This window comes from Salmo trutta, chromosome 20 (genome assembly GCF_901001165.1).
Source record: "Salmo trutta chromosome 20, fSalTru1.1, whole genome shotgun sequence".
Taxonomy (NCBI): Eukaryota; Metazoa; Chordata; class Actinopteri; order Salmoniformes; family Salmonidae; genus Salmo; species Salmo trutta.
In genome coordinates, this window is record NC_042976.1 from 20,697,170 (window position 1) to 20,716,034 (window position 18,865).

The 18,865-nt window shown below is 46.2% G+C and overlaps 1 protein-coding gene across 2 annotated transcripts in view; it reads right to left on the reverse strand.

Moving 5' to 3' along the window:
• cerkl (CERK like autophagy regulator) overlaps nt 1-18,865 on the reverse strand; it is a 108,490-nt gene that overhangs the window by 11,381 nt on the left and 78,244 nt on the right. For both annotated transcript variants that reach the window (XM_029702512.1, XM_029702513.1), the window contains exons 5-6: nt 8,224-8,366; nt 4,277-4,351 (exon numbers count right to left, since the gene is read on the reverse strand). In XM_029702512.1, coding sequence (XP_029558372.1) covers nt 4,277-4,351; nt 8,224-8,366 — 218 coding nt within the window. The remainder of the gene's footprint in view (nt 1-4,276; nt 4,352-8,223; nt 8,367-18,865) is intronic.

The following is an 18,865-nucleotide window of genomic DNA, read 5'->3' on the forward strand; positions in this document are numbered from 1 at the left end:
TGTCATGTTTTCCAAGCCCTACTATTATGTGTAATCCCTTGACACAATCCTCTTGTCTGTCAGGCTAATCCCAGACTCACACAGCACTGACAACACAACAGACCAGACAGTTAACTACCAGGAACTTCCAACTCCTTCCTCAGACAGACAGACGGACCGACGGACAGCAAGACAGACACAGACAGACACAGAGACAGACAGACACAGAGACAGACAGACACAGAGACAGACAGACAGAGACAGACAGACAGACCGACGGACCGACAGACCGACGGACAGCAAGACAGACAGACAGACAGACAGACAGACAGACAGACAGACAGACAGACAGACAGACAGACAGACAGACAGACAGACAGACAGACAGACAGACAGACAGACAGACAGACAGACAGACAGACAGATAGCCTAAAAAGCAGATCACTGCAGTCAGTTGTAGACCAGCGGACCAGCAGACCAGCCAACAGATGTATAGTATAGGTATGTGTGTGTGAGCGTGTGAGAGTGTGTGAGTGTGTATGGTTTTAGGTGTTTGTATTCTATGTAACACCAGAACCAAGGCAGCTACTAGATTTATTAACGTTTATGTTCAGTCTGTCACAACAGACTCAGTGAGTGTGAGAAAGCCCTATCTAGTCATATGAGAAAAAACAGAGACCGTGTGAGGGACAGAATGACAGCCCTTCCCTGTCGTTCTCCAGGGACTGTACATTCTTCCAGAAGACCTATTAACCAGATCTAGACGACAATACCAGCAGCTCTGCTCAGAACCTCCCACATCCCACAATGTCAGCTATAGAGCTAATTAAGGACTTTATGGAGCTAATTAAGGACTTTATGGAACTAATTAAGGACTTTATGGAACTAATTAAGGACTTTATGGAACTAATTAAGGACTTCATGGAACTAATTAAGGACTTCATGGAACTAATTAAGGACTTTATGGAACTAATTAAGGACTTTATGGAACTAATTAAGGACTTTATGGAGCTAATTAAGGACTTTATGGAACTAATTAAGGACTTTATGGAACTAATTAAGGACTTTATGGAACTAATTAAGGACTTTATGGAACTAATTAAGGACTTCATAGAGCTGATTAAGGACTTTAAGCACCAGACTGCACCAATACTAGTTCCTTACCTATCATTCTATTGTGGCGGAAGAGAACCTTATAATTCTGAAACTGATACTCTGTGTGTGGATCACACACACACACACACACGCGCGCTCACACACCGCGCTCACACACGCACACCGCGCTCACACACGCACACCACGCTCACACACCGCGCTCACACACACACACCGCGCTCACACACGCCCACCATGCTCACACACACACACCGCGCTCACACACACACACCGCGCTCACAAACGCGCTCACACACGCACACGCGCTCACACACGCACACCGCGCTCACACACCGCGCTCACACATGCACACCGCGCTCACACACGCACACCACGCTCACACACCGTGCTCACACACACACCGCGCTCACACACGCACACCGCGCTCACACACGCACTCACACACGCACACCGCGCTCACACACGCACACCGCGCTCACACACACACCGCGCTCACACACGCACACCGCGCTCACACACGCGCTCACACACACCACACACACGCGCTCACACATGCACACTGCGCTCACAGACCGCGCTCACACACACACACCACGCACACACACGCACACCGTGCTCACACACACACACCGTGCCCACACACGCACCCGACGCTCACACACGCACACTGCGCTCACACACACACACCGCGCTCACACACGCACACCGCGCTCACACACCGCACTCACACACACACCGCGCTCACACACCGCGCTCACACACGCACACCGCGCTCACACACGCACACCGCGCTCACACACGGCGCTCACACACGCGCTCACACACGCACACCGCGCTCACACACGCACACCGCGCTCACACACGCACACTGCGCTCACACACACACACCGCGCTCACACACGCACACCGCGCTCACACACGCACACCACACACGCACACCGCGCTCACACACGCACACCGCGCTCACGCGCTCACACACCGCACTTACACACCACGCACACCGCGCTCACACACGCACACCGCGCTCACACACCGCGCTCACACACACACACCACGCACACACGCTCACACACGCACACCGTGCTCACACACGCACCCGGCGCTCACACACGCACACCGCGCTCATACACCGCGCTCACACACGCACACCGCGCTCACACACGCATACCGCGCTCACACACGCACACTGTGCTCACACACACCGCGCTCACACACGCACACCGCGCTCACACACCGAGCTCACACACGCACACCGCACTCACACACGCGCTCACACACGCACACCACGCTCACACACACGCTCACACACCGCGCTCACACACGCACACTGCGCTCACACACGCACACTGCGCTCACACACACACACCGCGCTCACACACGCACACCGCATCACACACCGCGCTCACACACGCACACCGCGCTCACACACACACACCGCGCTCACGCACACCGCGCTCACACACGCAAACCTCACTCACACACGCACACCGCGCTCACACACGCACACTGCGCTCACACACACACCGCGCTCACACACCACACGCACACCGCGCTCACACACCGCGCTCACACACGCACACCACGCTCACACGCACACTGCGCTCACACACTGCGCTCACACACACAAACCTCACTCACACACTGCGCTCACACACGCACACCGCGCTCACACACCACACGCACACCGCGCTCACACACGCACACCGCGCTCACACACCGCGCTTACACACGCACACCACGCTCACACGCACACTGCGCTCACACACACACAAACCTCACTCACACACTGCGCTCACACACGCACACGCGCTCACACACGCACACTGCGCTCACACACGCACACTGCGCTCACACACACACACCGCGCTCACACACGCACACCGCATCACACACCGCGCTCACACACGCACACCGCGCTCACACACCGCGCTCACACATGCACACCGCGCTCACACACCGCGCTCACACACGCAAACCTCACTCACACACGCACACCGCGCTCACACACGCACACCGCGCTCACACACGCACACTGCGTTCACACACACACACCGCGCTCACACACGCACACCGCGCTCACACACCACACGCACACCGCGCTCACACACGCACACCACGCTCACACGCACACTGCGCTCACACACTGCGCTCACACACACAAACCTCACTCACACACTGCGCTCACACACGCTCACACACTGCGCTCACACACGCACACTGCGCTCACACACCGCGCTCACACACGCACACTGCGCTCACACACGCTCACACGCACGCACACCGCGCTCACACACCGCACTCACACACGCACACTGTGCTCACACACCGCGCTCACACGCTCACACACGCACACTGCGCTCACACACCGCGCTCACACACCGCGCTCACACACGCACACGCGCTCACACACGCACACGCGCTCACACACCGCGCTCACACACCGCGCTCACACACCGCGCTCACACACCGCGCTCACACACGCACACGCGCTCACATACCACGCTCACACACACACACCATGCACACGCGCTCACACACGCACACCACGCTCACACACACACACACACGCGCTCACACACGCACACCACGCTCACACGCACATAGGCGCTCACACACGTACACGCGCTCGCAAACGCACACATGCTCACACACGCGCTCACACACGCTCGCACACGCGCGCACACACACATGCGTGCTCACACAACTCGGTGGAATAGTAAAGTAAATATGCATGCCATTTACATATTAATCCAGTCAGTGTATAGTTCAGCTCCATTAGGGAAATTGGGGATACCTAGTCAGTTGTACAACTGAATGCATTCAACTGAAATGTGTCTTCCGGATTTAACCCAACCCCTCTGAATCAGAGAGGTGTGGAGGGCTGCCTTAATCGACATCCACGTCTTCGCTGCCTGGGGAACAGTGGGTTAACCGCCTTAACCCACTAAGGTCTACACCTGTTGTATTCCGCGCATGTGACAAGTAACATTTGATTTGATTTACTCAGGGGCAGAATTACAGATTTTTACCTTGTCAGCTCGGGGATTAAATCCAGCAACCTTTCGGTTACTGGCCCAACACTCCTACCCGCCAGGCTGTTCCATTGCAGCTCTATAATAAGTAGTATTGTAGTGATGTCTACAGATGAAATGGGATAACACAGGAGAACATGAGAACGTACCCATGATGATGTGCATTGCAGCAGTAACAGGATGCCGTATGCCATGGACAGAACAGGCCACCACGTCAGTGGAGCCTGGAGAGAAAGACATGCAGAACAGTAGAATACAAATGATACAGTCATCAAGCAATAGGTAGTTCTCACAGGGGAATGTCTTTACCATCCAGGTAGTTCGGCTATTCACTCATTCACTTACAGTATATCAATTCTCGGATTTCCCAAACCTATAATGGCTGACCTTATTATTGCAGAAGTAAGCCACCTGATTGTAGCAAGCTATCACGATTCACAGTGATACAAAAGACGAGGAAACCTATGCAAACACGCTGTATCTCACTATCTGTAGAGGTTGGGTTAATAATGAACAAAATGAGCACTTTGTTAGAGGGAAGTCATTAACCTTAATATTGTCTGATGTCAATTAGGCCGAGTTTACCTTGCGGTCAGCAGTGGCCAGAAAAGAACAGGTGTCAGTGTGTTTGTACTGATTACAGACATAGACAAACACACAGGAGAGTGAGAGAGAGAAACAGAGACATAGAGCATGAGAAAGAGAGAGAGAGCAGAGAGAGAGAGAAAGAGATGGAGAGAGAGAGATAGAGCAGAGAAAGAAGAGAGAGAGAGAGCAGAGAGAGAGAGAGACAGAGACATAGAGCATGAGAAAGAGAGAGAGAGCAGAGAGAGAGAGAAAGAGATGGAGAGAGAGAGATAAAGCAGAGAAAGAGCAAGAGAGAGTGGGAGAAAGAAGAGAGAGAGAGAGAGACAGAGACAGAATGTTGTTTGTCACTTGATGAGTAGGCATTTCCTTTCATGCTGCTATCTGCCATGTTGTTTGCTCAGATGAACAGGATATACGAACTGATGTCTGTAAATGAGTAGGTCTATAGACAGACAGGCTGGGTGAGAAACTGACCTTTCCCGTCTCTCCTCTGACATGGTGGCGTGGATACCACGGAACACATACAGGAGTCATATTCAGACAGATCGGCTACAGAGAGATAGACCTCCCAAGTTTCTGCTTCTGTTATACTGTTACACCCCCATCCGCCATCCCCCCTCCCCCATCCCCCCTCCAAACCAACATTTACATTTACATTTGATAAGGGGATAAAGGGAATTTCAGCTATATTTTCATTCATAAAAAATACAGAATGTTGATTAGTCATAGAATTTAATTTTAAAAATACATTGAAATGTGAGTTACATGTAATTAAGGTACTTAAAGTAGCTAATACATTTCTAAATGTTTAGAGGGGATAAGCATTGTAATTGCTTATTATGCATGAACTAATAATTTGCATAGTGTGATTAATAACCTCTTTACTCTATTGTCCCTTATAATCCAATATATCTACAGTGTAGATAAACGCCACCTGAGATTTCCACAATACTACAATGGAACTAGTGTCGATGATAATATAGTATTTTACATCATCAGTTGTGTTAGCATCTATTGTTCCTAGCCATTGTTGTGTGTGGTGCTCACATTATCACCAGCGATGGTAATTCCACCCTCATTAAGTACCTCTTCCCAAAAGGCACACGCTTGTTCATACTGCGCCAACAATGTTAATATCTCCATATGAACACTGTACATCACCCATACATACAACAGCACTACAGATGAAGAGAGAACATGCAGGAGGAAGGGGTGGAAGAGAGAGCTAGAGATAGAGAGACAGAGAGAGCAAATAAAGAGAGAAAGAGGAAGAGAAAAAAAGAGAGTGAGAGAGAAATAAAATGTACTTGGAAGTGTGCAAGGCACTTCTGCAGAACAATTAACTTAATTAAGCAGACGTCATGAATATTCATACACCTGTTAATGTCTCCCCACCCTGGCTGGCAGATGAATGTGATGCTAGTCTAGTCAAGCATGTCTCAAAGAGAGAGAATAAGAAACCGAGAGAGAGATAGGGAGAGAAAGAGCGAAAGAGAGACAGAGGGAGAGAAAGAGAGCGAAAGAGAGACAGAGGGAGAGAAAGAGAGAGAGCGAAAGAGAGAGAGGGAGAGTGAGATAGGGAGAAAAAGGGAGAGAAAGAGAGTGAAAGAGAGAGAGGGAGAGAGAGATAGGGAGAAAAAGGGAGAGAAAGAGAGCGAAAGAGAGAGAGGGAGAGAGACTCTGGAAGGGAAAACTAACGGCACCAACATTTTGGTGGTTTGTCTGGAATATCAAAGAAATTAATAGTCCCCCTGAAACCCTTTAAACCGGTCCAATTAATTTGAATCCTGTTGTTTATATGCTACACATACCAAACAGCTGTATAATATGTATGTAGAAATTAGAAATGGTTTCTTGATTAGCATGCTCAGTGCATTTAATTGGCCTTTCTCTAAATGAAATGTATTTGTAATCCTCTGTGTAACACTACTGATTCTGTTTCTTAAGTAAGATTACTGGAATATTATTTTTGGAAATTACGATGTAAAAGTTTTAACTATGACAGCAATAGCAATTAGTTAGCTCAACTTTAAAATCTCAGAAAACAAACAAATGCATTAAATGCAAGTGTGAGATAGATAATAGATATGGATATTGTTGAGACTATCTATATAATTGTTAACTTTGACAGTACCATAATACCACCTATCTTTTCAATTCAAATGGTGTAATGTTGATAAACTGTGGAGCAGACTTGTGTATTTGAGTATTTGTTATTTAAATACTTGTTTTCTGTGTATTTGTGTATTTTCTAATCATGGGGCCCGAATCAACTGCTTTTTCAATACTTTCCATGTGTATTTCCAAAAACATTCTAATGTTCAACTACTTCTGTTTTCAAATAAAACCTTTCAAAATACTTACTTACCAAATTACTTTGAAAGTAACTGAAATCCCTGAAACAGTATTTGAACACAAGGCTGATGTGGAGCTTGTTTATTACTTCCTTCAACAAAAGAGATATGATCACATCCCTCCTCAGTGTCAGAAGTGACCTTTTCCTGGTACAGCGGTATCTATTCCTCCTAGGGTGCCTGTCTCACCTCGCTCTCCTGTTTGTGATGGGAAACTGTTTACAAATACTCCATTGGGAAACCCACTAATGAAGAGATACAGTGACTTCTGAGCATCCAATTTGCAGGGGGTGCAGAGTTGGACGGCTTCCATCCTTGGCTGCTAACAGCAGCACTCAATTTTACCACCACAGCCTAGAATGACACATGAAGGTCAAACTGTTGGCTTAAAAAGCCAGCATTGTTGATACCATCGCTGCTGGCTGTGGTGTGTAGGGTCATTCATGGCGTGTGTGTGTGGCTATGAGGGTTTAATCCACTAATAATTGGAGTGATGAGCTCTTTATAACCATCCACTGCATGAGGCTCAGAATCGGCTAATGTCTGAGCCACATGCATTTACAAAGGTTGATAGACTGCCAATGTTCACAATTCTAAAGTGCAGTAGAACGCTGTATAATCGTGGTTCCGTCTCAAATAGAAGGCAATTAGCTCCCAGTGCAATCAAACCAAATTAAACCAAATTAAAAATGATACATTTGCTTGAACGAACAGTGTTTTCAATAGAAGAAGAAATCACTCTCTCTATGGAAATGTCCTTGATATGGGATAATATTGAGATGTTTGTCAATTACATGGTTCTGAATACGTTTTGATTAGCTAAAAAAATCTTTAAGATCTGTTAGCACAATTTTACAGTGCTGAAATGTAAGAATCCTCTGTCTGCTATGCTTCAAGAAAACATTTAGAACGCCTCTGACCTCTATGGCCTGATGGTGTGTAGTAACATACAAACTAAAACCATTCAAACCAAGAGAAAAGCCCAGAGAAAAGAGAAAAGCTGTTCTAAATATTGGGGGAGGATTGAGAACAGCTGCAGAGGAGAGCGGTCAAGCCACCCTTGCTCCTCACCTGCTGGGGTGTGTGTGTGTGTGTGTGTGTGTGTGTGTGTGTGTGTGTGTGTGTGTGTGTGCGCCACCATCCTTGCTCATCACCTGCTGGTATTAGCCCTAGAGGAAGTGTTGCTCGGACAGGCGTGAACATGGAGTCTGTGTCCCTGCCTGCATCCATCTGGGCCCGGAGCAACAGCCCATGGGCCACCTCGGCCACCGAGCCATCCCCACCGACAACCACAACCCTGGGGAAAACACACACACACACACACACACACACACACACACACACATGAGACACAGCACACAGAAATCGCCACACACAAAAATTGTTTCTCAAGGGTTCTTAGGGAAGGGTGATGGTTCTATGCGGAACCATACTGAGAACCCTTTAAGCCCGTCAAAGGATCTTTGCATTTTTTTGTTGTTGTGATAACTAAAATGAATTTCATATAAAAACCTGTATGGTTCCACAAAGAACCTTTGAGATTGAGAAAGGATGTTTATAGATCCATTCTCCATGAAGGTTCTATACTGAACCAATGGTGGAAAAAGCTCCCTCACGACGCCAGGACAGCAGTGTCAATCACCACCTTCCGTAGACACCTGAAACCCCACCTCTTTAAGGAATAGGATAAAGTCATTCTTCTAACCCCCCCCCCCCCCCCCAAAAAAAGATATAGATGTACTATGCACCAATTTGTAAGTCGCTCTGGATAAGAGCGTCTGCTAAATGACGTAAATGTAAATGAACCATAAAAAAGGGTTCTAAACTCTGCAAAAAAAGAAATGTCCTATCACTGTCAACTGCGTTTATTTTCAGCAAACTTAACATGTGTAAATATTTGTATGAACATAACAAGATTCAACAACTGACATATAAACTGTTCCACAGACATGTGACTAACAGAAATGGAATAATGTGTCCCTGAACAAAGGGGGGTCAAAATCAAAAGTAACAGTCAGTATCTGGTGTGGCCACCAGCTGCATCAAATACTGCAGTGCATCTCCTCTTCATGGACTGCACCAGAGTTGCCAGTTCTTGCTGTGAGATGTTAACCCACTCTTCAACCAAGGCACCTGCAAGTTCCCGGACTTTTCTGGGGGGATTGGCCCTAGCCCTCACCCTCCGATCCAACAGGTCCCAGACGTGCTCAATGGGATTGAGATCCGGGCTCTTTGCTGGCCATGGCAGAACACTGACATTCCTATCTTGCAGGAAATCCCGCACAGAATGAGCAGTATGACTGGTGGCATTGTCATGCTGGTGGGTCATGTCAGGATGAGCCTGCAGGAAGGGTACCACATGAGGGAGGAAGATGTCTTCCCTGTAAGGCACGGTGTTGAGATTGCCTGCAATGACAACAAGCTCAGTCCGATGATTGTGGACCCTCCACCTCCAAATCGATCCCGCTCTAGAGTACAGGCCTCGGTGTAACGCTCATTCCTTCGACGATAAACACGAATTTCACCTTTATTTAACCAGGTAGGCTAGTTGAGAACAAGTTCTCATTTACAACTGCGACCTGGCCAAGATAAAGAAAAGCAGTGTGACAGAAACAACAACACAGAGTTACACATGGAATAAACAAGCGTACAGTCAATAACACAATAGAAAAAAAAGAAAGTCTATATACAGTGTGTGCAAATGGCATGAGGAGGTAAGGCAATAAATAGGCCATAGTAGCAAAGTAATTACAATTTAGCAGATTAACACTGGAGTGATAGATGAGCAGATGATGATGAGCAGATGATGGTGTGTAAGTAGTGATACTGGTGTGCAAAATAGCAGCAAAGTAAATAAAAACAATATGGGGATGAGGTAGGTAGATTGGGTGGGCTATTTACAGATGGACTATGTACAGGTGCAGTGATCGGTTTAGCTGCTCAGATAGCTAATGTTTAAAGTTAATGAGGGAAATGTAAGTCTCCAGCTTCAGCAATTTTTGCAATTCGTTCCAGTCACTGGCAGCAGAGAACTGGAAGGAAAGGCGGCCAAAGGAGGTGTTGGCTTTGGGGATGACCAGTGAGATATACCTGCTGGAGCGCATGCTACGGGTGGGTGTTGTTATCGTTACCAGTGAGATAAGGCGGAGCTTTACCTAGCATAGACTTATAGATGACCTGGAGCCAGTTGGTCTGGTGACGAATATATAGCGAGGGCCAGCCGACAAGAGCATACAGGTCGCAGTGGTGGGTGGTATAAGGCGCTTTGGTAACAAAACAGATGGTACTGTGATAGAATACATCCAATTTGCTGAGTAGAGTATTGGAAGCTATTTTCTAGATGACATCGCCGATTCTAGATTTGATTTTGGATTGGAGATGTTTGATATGAGTCTGGAAGGAGAGTTTACAGTCTAGCCAGACACCAAGGTATTTGTAGTTGTCCACGTATTCTAGGTCAGAACCATCCAGAGTAGTGATGCTAGTCGGGCGGGCGGGTGTGAGCAGCGAACGGTTGAAAAGCATGCATTTGGTTTTACTTGCGTTTAAGAGCAGTTGGAGGCCACGGAAGGAGTGTTGTATGGCATTGAAGCACGTTTGGAAGTTAGTTAACACAGTGTCCAAAGAAGGGCAAGATGTATACAGAATGGTGTCGTCTGCGTAGAGGTGGATCAGGGAATCACCAGCAGCAAGAGCGACATCGTTGATATATACAGAGAAAAGAGTCGGCCTGAGAATTGAACCATGTGGCACCCCCATAGAGACTGCCAGAGGTCCGGACAACAGGCCCTCCGATTTCACACACCGAACTCTGTCTGCGAAATAGTTGGTGAACCAGGCGAGGCAGTCATTTGAGAAACCAAGGCTATTGAGTCTGCCGATAAGAATACGGTGATTGACAGAGTCGAAGGCCTTGGCCAGGTCAATGAATACGGCTGCACAGTACTGTCTTTTATTGATGGCGGTTATGATATCGTTTAGTACCTTCAGTGTGGCTGAGGTGCACCCGTGACCAGCTCGGAAACCGGATTGCACAGCGGAGAAGGTACGGTGGGATTCGAAATGGTCAGTGATCTGTTTATTAACTTGGCTTTCGAAGACCTTAGAAAGGCAGAGCAGGATGGATATAAGTCTATAACAGTTTGGGTCTAGAGTGTCACCCCCTTTGAAGAGGGGGATGACCGCAGCAGCTTCCCAATCTTTAGGGATCTCGGATGATACGAAAGAGAGGTTGAACAGACTGGCAATAGGGGTTGCAACAATGGCAGCGGATAGAGAGGGTCCAGATTGTCTAGCCCAGCTGATTTGTACGGGTCCAGGTTTTGCAGCTCTTTCAGAACATCTGCTATCTGGATTTGGGCGAAGGAGAATCTGGGGAGGCTCGGGCAAGTAGCTGCAGGGGGTGCGGAGATGTTGGCCGGTTTTGGGGTAGCCAGGAGGAAAGCATGGCCAGCCGTAGAGAAATGCTTATTGAAATGTTTGGTTATCATGGATTTATCGGTGGTGACCGTGTTACCTAGCCTCAGTGCAGTGGGCAGCTGGGAGGAGGTGCTCTTATTCTCCATGGACTTTACAATGTCCCAAAACTTTTTGGAGTTAGAGCTACAGGATGCAAATTTCTGTTTGAAAAAGCTAGCCTTTGCTTTCCTAACTGTCTGCGTGTATTGGCTCCTGACTTCCCTGAACAGTTGCATATCGCGGGGACTATTCAATGCTATTGCAGTCCGCCACAGGATGTTTTTGTGCTGGTCAAGGGCAGTCAGGTCTGGAGTGAACCAAGGGCTATATCTGTTCTTAGTTCTACCTTTTTTGAAAGGGGCATGCTTATTTAAGATGGTGAGGAAATTACTTTTAAAGAACGACCAGGCATCCTTGACTGACGGGATGAGGTCAATATCCTTCCAGGATACCCGGGCCAGGTCAATTTGAAAGGCCTGCTCCCAGAAGTGTTTTAGGGAGCGTTGGACAGTGATGAGGGGTGGTCGTTTGACCGCGGACCCATAGCAGATGCAGGCAATGAGGCAGTGATCGCTGAGATCCTGATTGAAAACACCAGAGGTGTATTTGGAGGACAAGTTGGTCAGGATAATATCTATGAGGGTGCCCATGTTTATGGATTTAGGGTTGTACCTGGTGGTTTCCTTGATAATTTGTGTAAAATTGAGGGCATCTAGCTTAGATTGTAGGACTGCTGGGGTGTTAAGCATATCCCAGTTTAGGTCCAGAACGAACTCTGAAGATAGATGGGGGGCAATCCATTCACATATGGTGTCCAGGGCACAGCTGTGTCGACGAAGGTACCAGGCCAGATAGCGAAAGAGGTATTGTAGTTGTGGTAATTTTGTTTGCTAGCCGGGAGATGCGCCTGGCTCAGGGCTACCTTCAGGGCTGGGTCACTCAATGGCAGCTAGCTAGTTGTGATGATCAGGAGTAATGGTCCAGGGTTTACGGCAAGAATCCGGCATTGTAGTGGAGAAAAACAGTCCAAGGCTGGCAGGTATTATCCAGGGTAAAAAACGGCTTTACCCTGAGCAGAGGGTAAAGGCCGCTAGCAGCGGCAAACAATGACTAAATAGCTAGTAGCTAATTAACTGGCTAGCTCCTGATGAAAGTTTTGGTTATGAGGTCCAAAAAAAAAACAATTGTGGATCTGTGTCACATTGAGTGAGGCGGGTTACCGGAAGGTATATTTCATTTAAAAATGGAAAAAGAGATGGAAAAATAAATTGGAATATATACAAAAAAGATGAAAAATACAAAAAGTAAAGGAGAGGACGACAAACCACGTCTGCACTGCTACGCCATCTTGGAAAGATCATCACCCTTGGTGAGACAAAACCGTGACTCGTCAGTGAAGAGCACTTCAGTCCTGTCTGGTCCAGCGACGCTGGGTTTGTGCCCATAGGTGACGTTGTTGCCGGTGATGTCTGGTGAGGACGTGCCTTACAACAGGCCTACAAGCCCTCAGTCCAGCCTCTCTCAGCCTATTATGGACAGTATGAGCACTGATGGAGGGATTGTGCGTTCCTGGTGTAACTCGAGAGTTGTTGTTGCCATCCTGTACCTGTCCTGCAGGTGGGATGTTCAGATGTACCGATCCTGTGCAGGTGTTGTTACACGTGGTCTGCCACTACGAGGACGATCAGCTGTCCGTCCTGTCTCCCAGTAGCGCCGTCTTAGGCATCTCACAGTACGGACATTGCAATTTATTGCCCTGGCCACATCTTCAGTCCTCATGCCTCCTTGCAGCGTGCCTCTCTGCTCACGCAGATGAGCAGGGACCCTTGGCATCTTTCTTTTGGTGTTTTTCAGAGTCAGTAGAAAGGCCTCTTTAGTGTCCTACGTTTTCATAACTGTGACCTTATTTGACTACCATCTGTAAGCTGTTAGTGTCTTAACGACCGTTCCACAGGTGCATGTTCATTCATTGTTTATGGTTCATTGAACAAGCATGGGAAATAGTGTTTAAACCCTTTACAATGAAGATCTGTGAAGTTATTTGGATTTTTACTAATTATCTTTGAAAGAGGGTCCTGAAAAAGGGCCGTTTCTTTTTTTGCTGAGTTTATATAGCCCCAAAATGGGTTGTAACCACAGCGGAACCTTTTTGATGGTACTAGATATAACTTTTTTTATGTTCTTTATTGAACCTTAGGAAGGATTCTCTACAGCACCATAAAAGTTCCATTTAGAACCTTATAAGCATGGTTATTTAAAGAACCTTCAAAAAAGGTTCCATATAGTGCATAAAAGGGTTATGCTATGGTTACAAGCCCCAAAAAACTAATTTGGCACTATATAGAACCATTCGTTTTTAGTGTGCACTGAGCAGTCTTCACCGACAGAGGAGAGGACAAAGTACAGGGTTACACACCCACACAGCAACACACACACACTGCCAATACCATGAAACAGCTCAGGGTAAATGCATGAGTAAGGACTTGCTCCCCTCAGCCTATATAGCTGATCACTGATCACTAGGTAAACATGACATACTGACATAGCATGATAAATCAGTCATATTAATCACCTGACTAAACAAAGGCGTGTGAAACACAGGTCATGGCCAGACAGACACATACACACGCAAGAACCCCCCCCCCCCCTCCCCACACACACACACACACAAATGTGCACAGACATACAGATGCACGCACGCACACATGCGCACACCCCTACTGTCTACACTCATCATAATTACTGAATGAGAATGGAGCTGCTTTGGAGACTTCTTTAGTCAAGCAGTAGCTAACAAATATATATATATTTTCATGGTGTACAAGACATTGGTCTGATTCGCGGCTATCTGAGTGGACTGATCCATTGTGGAGGCCATGGGGATGGCACAGTCCATCACTCTAAGACACGTGCTACTGAAATTGTATATGGTTATATTATGTAAGAACAACTGTGCTACACTAATAAAAATAATATTACTTTATAACAAATGCCCTTTCTCCCGCATTGGATAGCGGTCGCTGTCCACGGTTCTGAAACACATCAGTACGCTGTTGAATTGCCGCCTTTTCCTAGACCATGTTGCTATGTGCATAATAGCAACGTTAACCAGCACATTGGTGTTGAGAACAATGTGGAGGAGGCAGCAGCTGAATGAGGAGACGAGAAAACACCCCTTGCCTTATTGTCTAAGAAACCCTAACTTAATTAGGTCTAAAATCAATAGCCTAACTGTTGAATGTGCCTGGATTTATAAATAATCCATATATATCTACAGAAAAAAAGACAGATTCTGCTTCTGTTGCCTGTTTGAGTGTTTGTTTAATAGACTACTGTTTTCTTGAGCACCAAGCCTCACTCAACCACGTCGGAAGAACAATTTCACAAATCCGTCTGTTTTTAATCTTTGCTATGTTAGAACAGCCTCTCTGGTATTATTTATAATTCATTTAACGTTGTTCCAAATTGTCCAAAAAAATATATGCTTCATAATAATAATAACCCTCCTTTTTCTTGATCTCCTTCTTATTGTCATTATTAATATTATTATTATGATATCATTATAATAATAGGTAACGTCATTATCATTAGTAGGCTTAGTATAGCAGCCTTGTATAACCACCATTGAGCTGTAGACTAGGAGCGCATCCTGTTTAGTCTTAATACCGTAACTTAGGCATATTTCAATATATAGGCTACTGTATCAACCAATCATTCACCAGTTCATGTCATCACACAGCATACCAGTCATTCATGATTTGAAATGCAATTAAGCATTTTAGTTTACAAATAAAATAAAGTGACCCTTCAATAATTAGCGTAAACAATAAATTAACCTCTAATAGAGCTGGCTGGAGTGTTTACGGACATATTCAACCAATCCCTATCCCAGCCTGCTGTCCCCACATGCTTCAAGATGGCCACCATTATTTACCACCATAAATCGATGCTGGCAGTAAGACTGCAATCAACGAGATGTATAGGGCCATAAGCAAACATGAAAATGTTCAATCCAGAGGCGGCACTCCTAGTGGCCAGTAACTTTAATGGAGGAAAACTGAAATCTGTTTTTACCTCATTTCTACCAGCATGTCACCAATGCAACTAGAGGGGAAAAAAACTCTAGATCACCTTTACTTTACACACCGTGATGCATACAAAGCTCTCCCTCGCCCTCCATTTGGCAAATCTGGCCATAACTCTATCTTACTGATTCCTGCTTACAAGCAAAAACTCAAACAGGAAGTACCAGTGACGCACTCAATACGTAAATGGTCAGATGAAGCGGATGCTAAGCTAATGGACTGTTTCGCTAGCAGAAACTGGAATATTTTCAGGGATTCATCCAATAACATTGAGGAGTTTACCACATCAGTCACCGGCTTCATTAATAAATGCACCGGCGACGTCGTCCCCACAGTGACCGTACGTACATATCCCAACCAGAAGCCATGTGTTACAGGCAACATCCGCACTGAGCTAAAGTTTAGAGTCAATGAGCGGGACACTAATCCATAGGCTTATAAGAAATCCTGCTACGCCCTCCAACAAACCATCAAACATGCAAAGTGTCAATATGGATCCCACTACACCGGTTCTGATGCTCGTCGGATGTGGCAGGGCTTGCTAACTATCATAGATTACAAAGGGAAACTCGGCTGAGAACTGCCCAGTGACACGAGCCTAGCAGATGAGCTAAATGCCTTCTATACTCGCTTCGAGGCAAGCAACACTGAACCATGCATGAGAGCACTAGCTGTTCCGGACGACTCTGTTCCGGACGACTGTATGATCACGCTCTCCGTAGCCAATGTGAGTAAGACATTTAAACAGGTTAACATTCACAAGGCCACAGGGACAGACGGATTACCAGGACGCATACTCAGAGCATCCGCTGACCAGCTGGCAAGTGTCTTCACTGACATTTTTAAACTCTCCCTGACTGAGTCTGTAATACCCGCATGTTTCAAGCAAACCACCATAGTCCCTTAGCCCAAGAACACCAAGGCAACCTGTCTAAATGACTACCGCCACGTAGCACTCACATTTGTAGCCATGAAATGCTTTGAAAGGCTGGTCATGGTTCACATCAACACCATCATCCCAAAAACCCTGGACCCACTCCAATTTGCTTACTGCCCAAATAGATCCACAGATGACGCAATCTCTATTGCACTCCACACTACCCTTTCCCACCTGGACAAAAGGAACACCTATGTGAGATTGGTGTTCATTGCCAACAGCTCAGCGTTCAACACCATAGTGCCCACAAAGCTCATCACTAAGCTAAGGACCCTGGGACTGAACACCTCCCTCTGCAACTGGATCCTGGACCTCCTGACGGGCCGCCCCCACGGGCTAAAGGTAGGCAACAACACATCTGCCATGCTGACCCTCAACACAGGGCCCCTCATGGTTGCGTGCTCAGTCCCCTCCTGTACTCCCTGTTCAACCACGACTGCATGGCCAAACACAACTCCAACACCATCATTACGTTTTTCGATGACACGACAGTGGTAGGCCTGATCACTGACGATGATGAGACAGCCTATAGGGAGGAGGTCAGAGACCTGGTAGTGTGGTGCCAGGACAACAACCTCTCCCTCAACGTGGACAAAACAAAGGAGCTGATCGTGGACTACAGGAAACAGAGGACAGAACACACCCCATTCACATCAACGGTGCTGTAGTGAAGCAGGTCAAGAGCTTCAAGTTCCTTTGTGTGCACATCGCTAAGGACCTATCATGGTCCAAAAACACCAACGCAGTCGTGAAGAGGGAACAACAACACCTCTTCCCTTTTAGGATGCTGAACAGTTTTGCCAAGGGCCCTGAGATCCTCAAAAGGTTAAACAGCTGCACCATTGAGAGCATCTTGACTTGCAGCATCACCGCTTGGTATGGCAACTACTCGGCATCCGACCGCAAGGCACTAGAGGGTAGTGCGTACGGCCGAGAACATCAGTGGGGCCGAACCCCCTGCAATCCAGGACCTCTATACCAAGCGGTGTCAGAGGAAGGCCCAAAAAAAGACAGCCACCCAAGTCATAGATTGTTCTTTCTGCTACTGCACAGCAAGCGGTACCAGAGCACCAAACCTGGGACCAAAAGGCTCCTGAATAGCTTCTACCCCCAAGTCATAAGACTGCTGAACAGTTAACCAAATGGCTACCCGGACTATTTACATTGCCTCCCTTTATTATTTATTTAGCGCCATTTTTTTGCACTGACTCCCTTGCACTGACTCTATCCACGTACTCACACATACTACACTGAAACTCCAAAACACACACTACATATACTCACACACACAAAACACACACACCAGCATATTGACACCACACACTCACACACTTTCACATACGCTGATGCTACTCTGTTTATTATATATCCTGATTGCCTAGTCAGTTTTGCCTCTACCCACATGTACATACTCTATTACCTCAACTGCCGTATCTCGTACCACTGCACATTGACCCGGTACTGGTACTCTGTATATAGCCTCGCTGTTGTTTTTATTGCGTTACTATGTCCTTTTTTATTTAACAAATATGTTTCTTACTTTTTACCTCTGCATTGCTAGGAACGGGCTCATAAGTAAGGATTTCACTGTAATGTATATACCTGTTGTAATTGGTGCATGTGACCAATACAATTTTATTTTATTATTACAATGCTGGTTGACCTAGAACTATCTAGTATTTTTGTCAAATCTATGTTGATTATTTGAAAGGATAATTCTCATTAAATGTATTAAACAGTCAGAATATGTTATGGATGCAGCATTGAAATAGGCAAATTTAATGTTTCTTTCTTTTTATTAAGGAATTGGTTGCAATCTGTCATCTGCCTGCTGCAAAATAATTCATTAAAATTGGCTGAGCCTGAGCCTACTAAGCTCCTATAAGCACATTACTAATACATGAACACTGACTGAGGAGGAAAGCTTATTATAGTTCATTTCAGAAATGCTTTTGAACAATACCTTATATTACTGTTTCTGAAAAGATTAATTTAGCCTCCAATCCATGGCTAGTTGTAATTAAAGGGTGATTATACTGTGTAAAATTGTATTTTATTGGCCCCTCCCGTTGGATTATATGCCTGTTAGTAAGGTTTTGCTATTGAGCTGTAATTTACTAAGCAGTGCTAAGTAATAAAATGTAGCAACATTTTGTAAAATTCTAGCTTTCCTTGGATAGATTGTTAGATTCAAGATTTCTATGTTTTACTCACTGAAAAAAAAAACACGAGACAGAAATTGGGCTTTCATACTGTATGCTGGGCTGATGAGGCCCACTTCACAGTGTATGACAAAGTCAGATTAGGTTGTATACA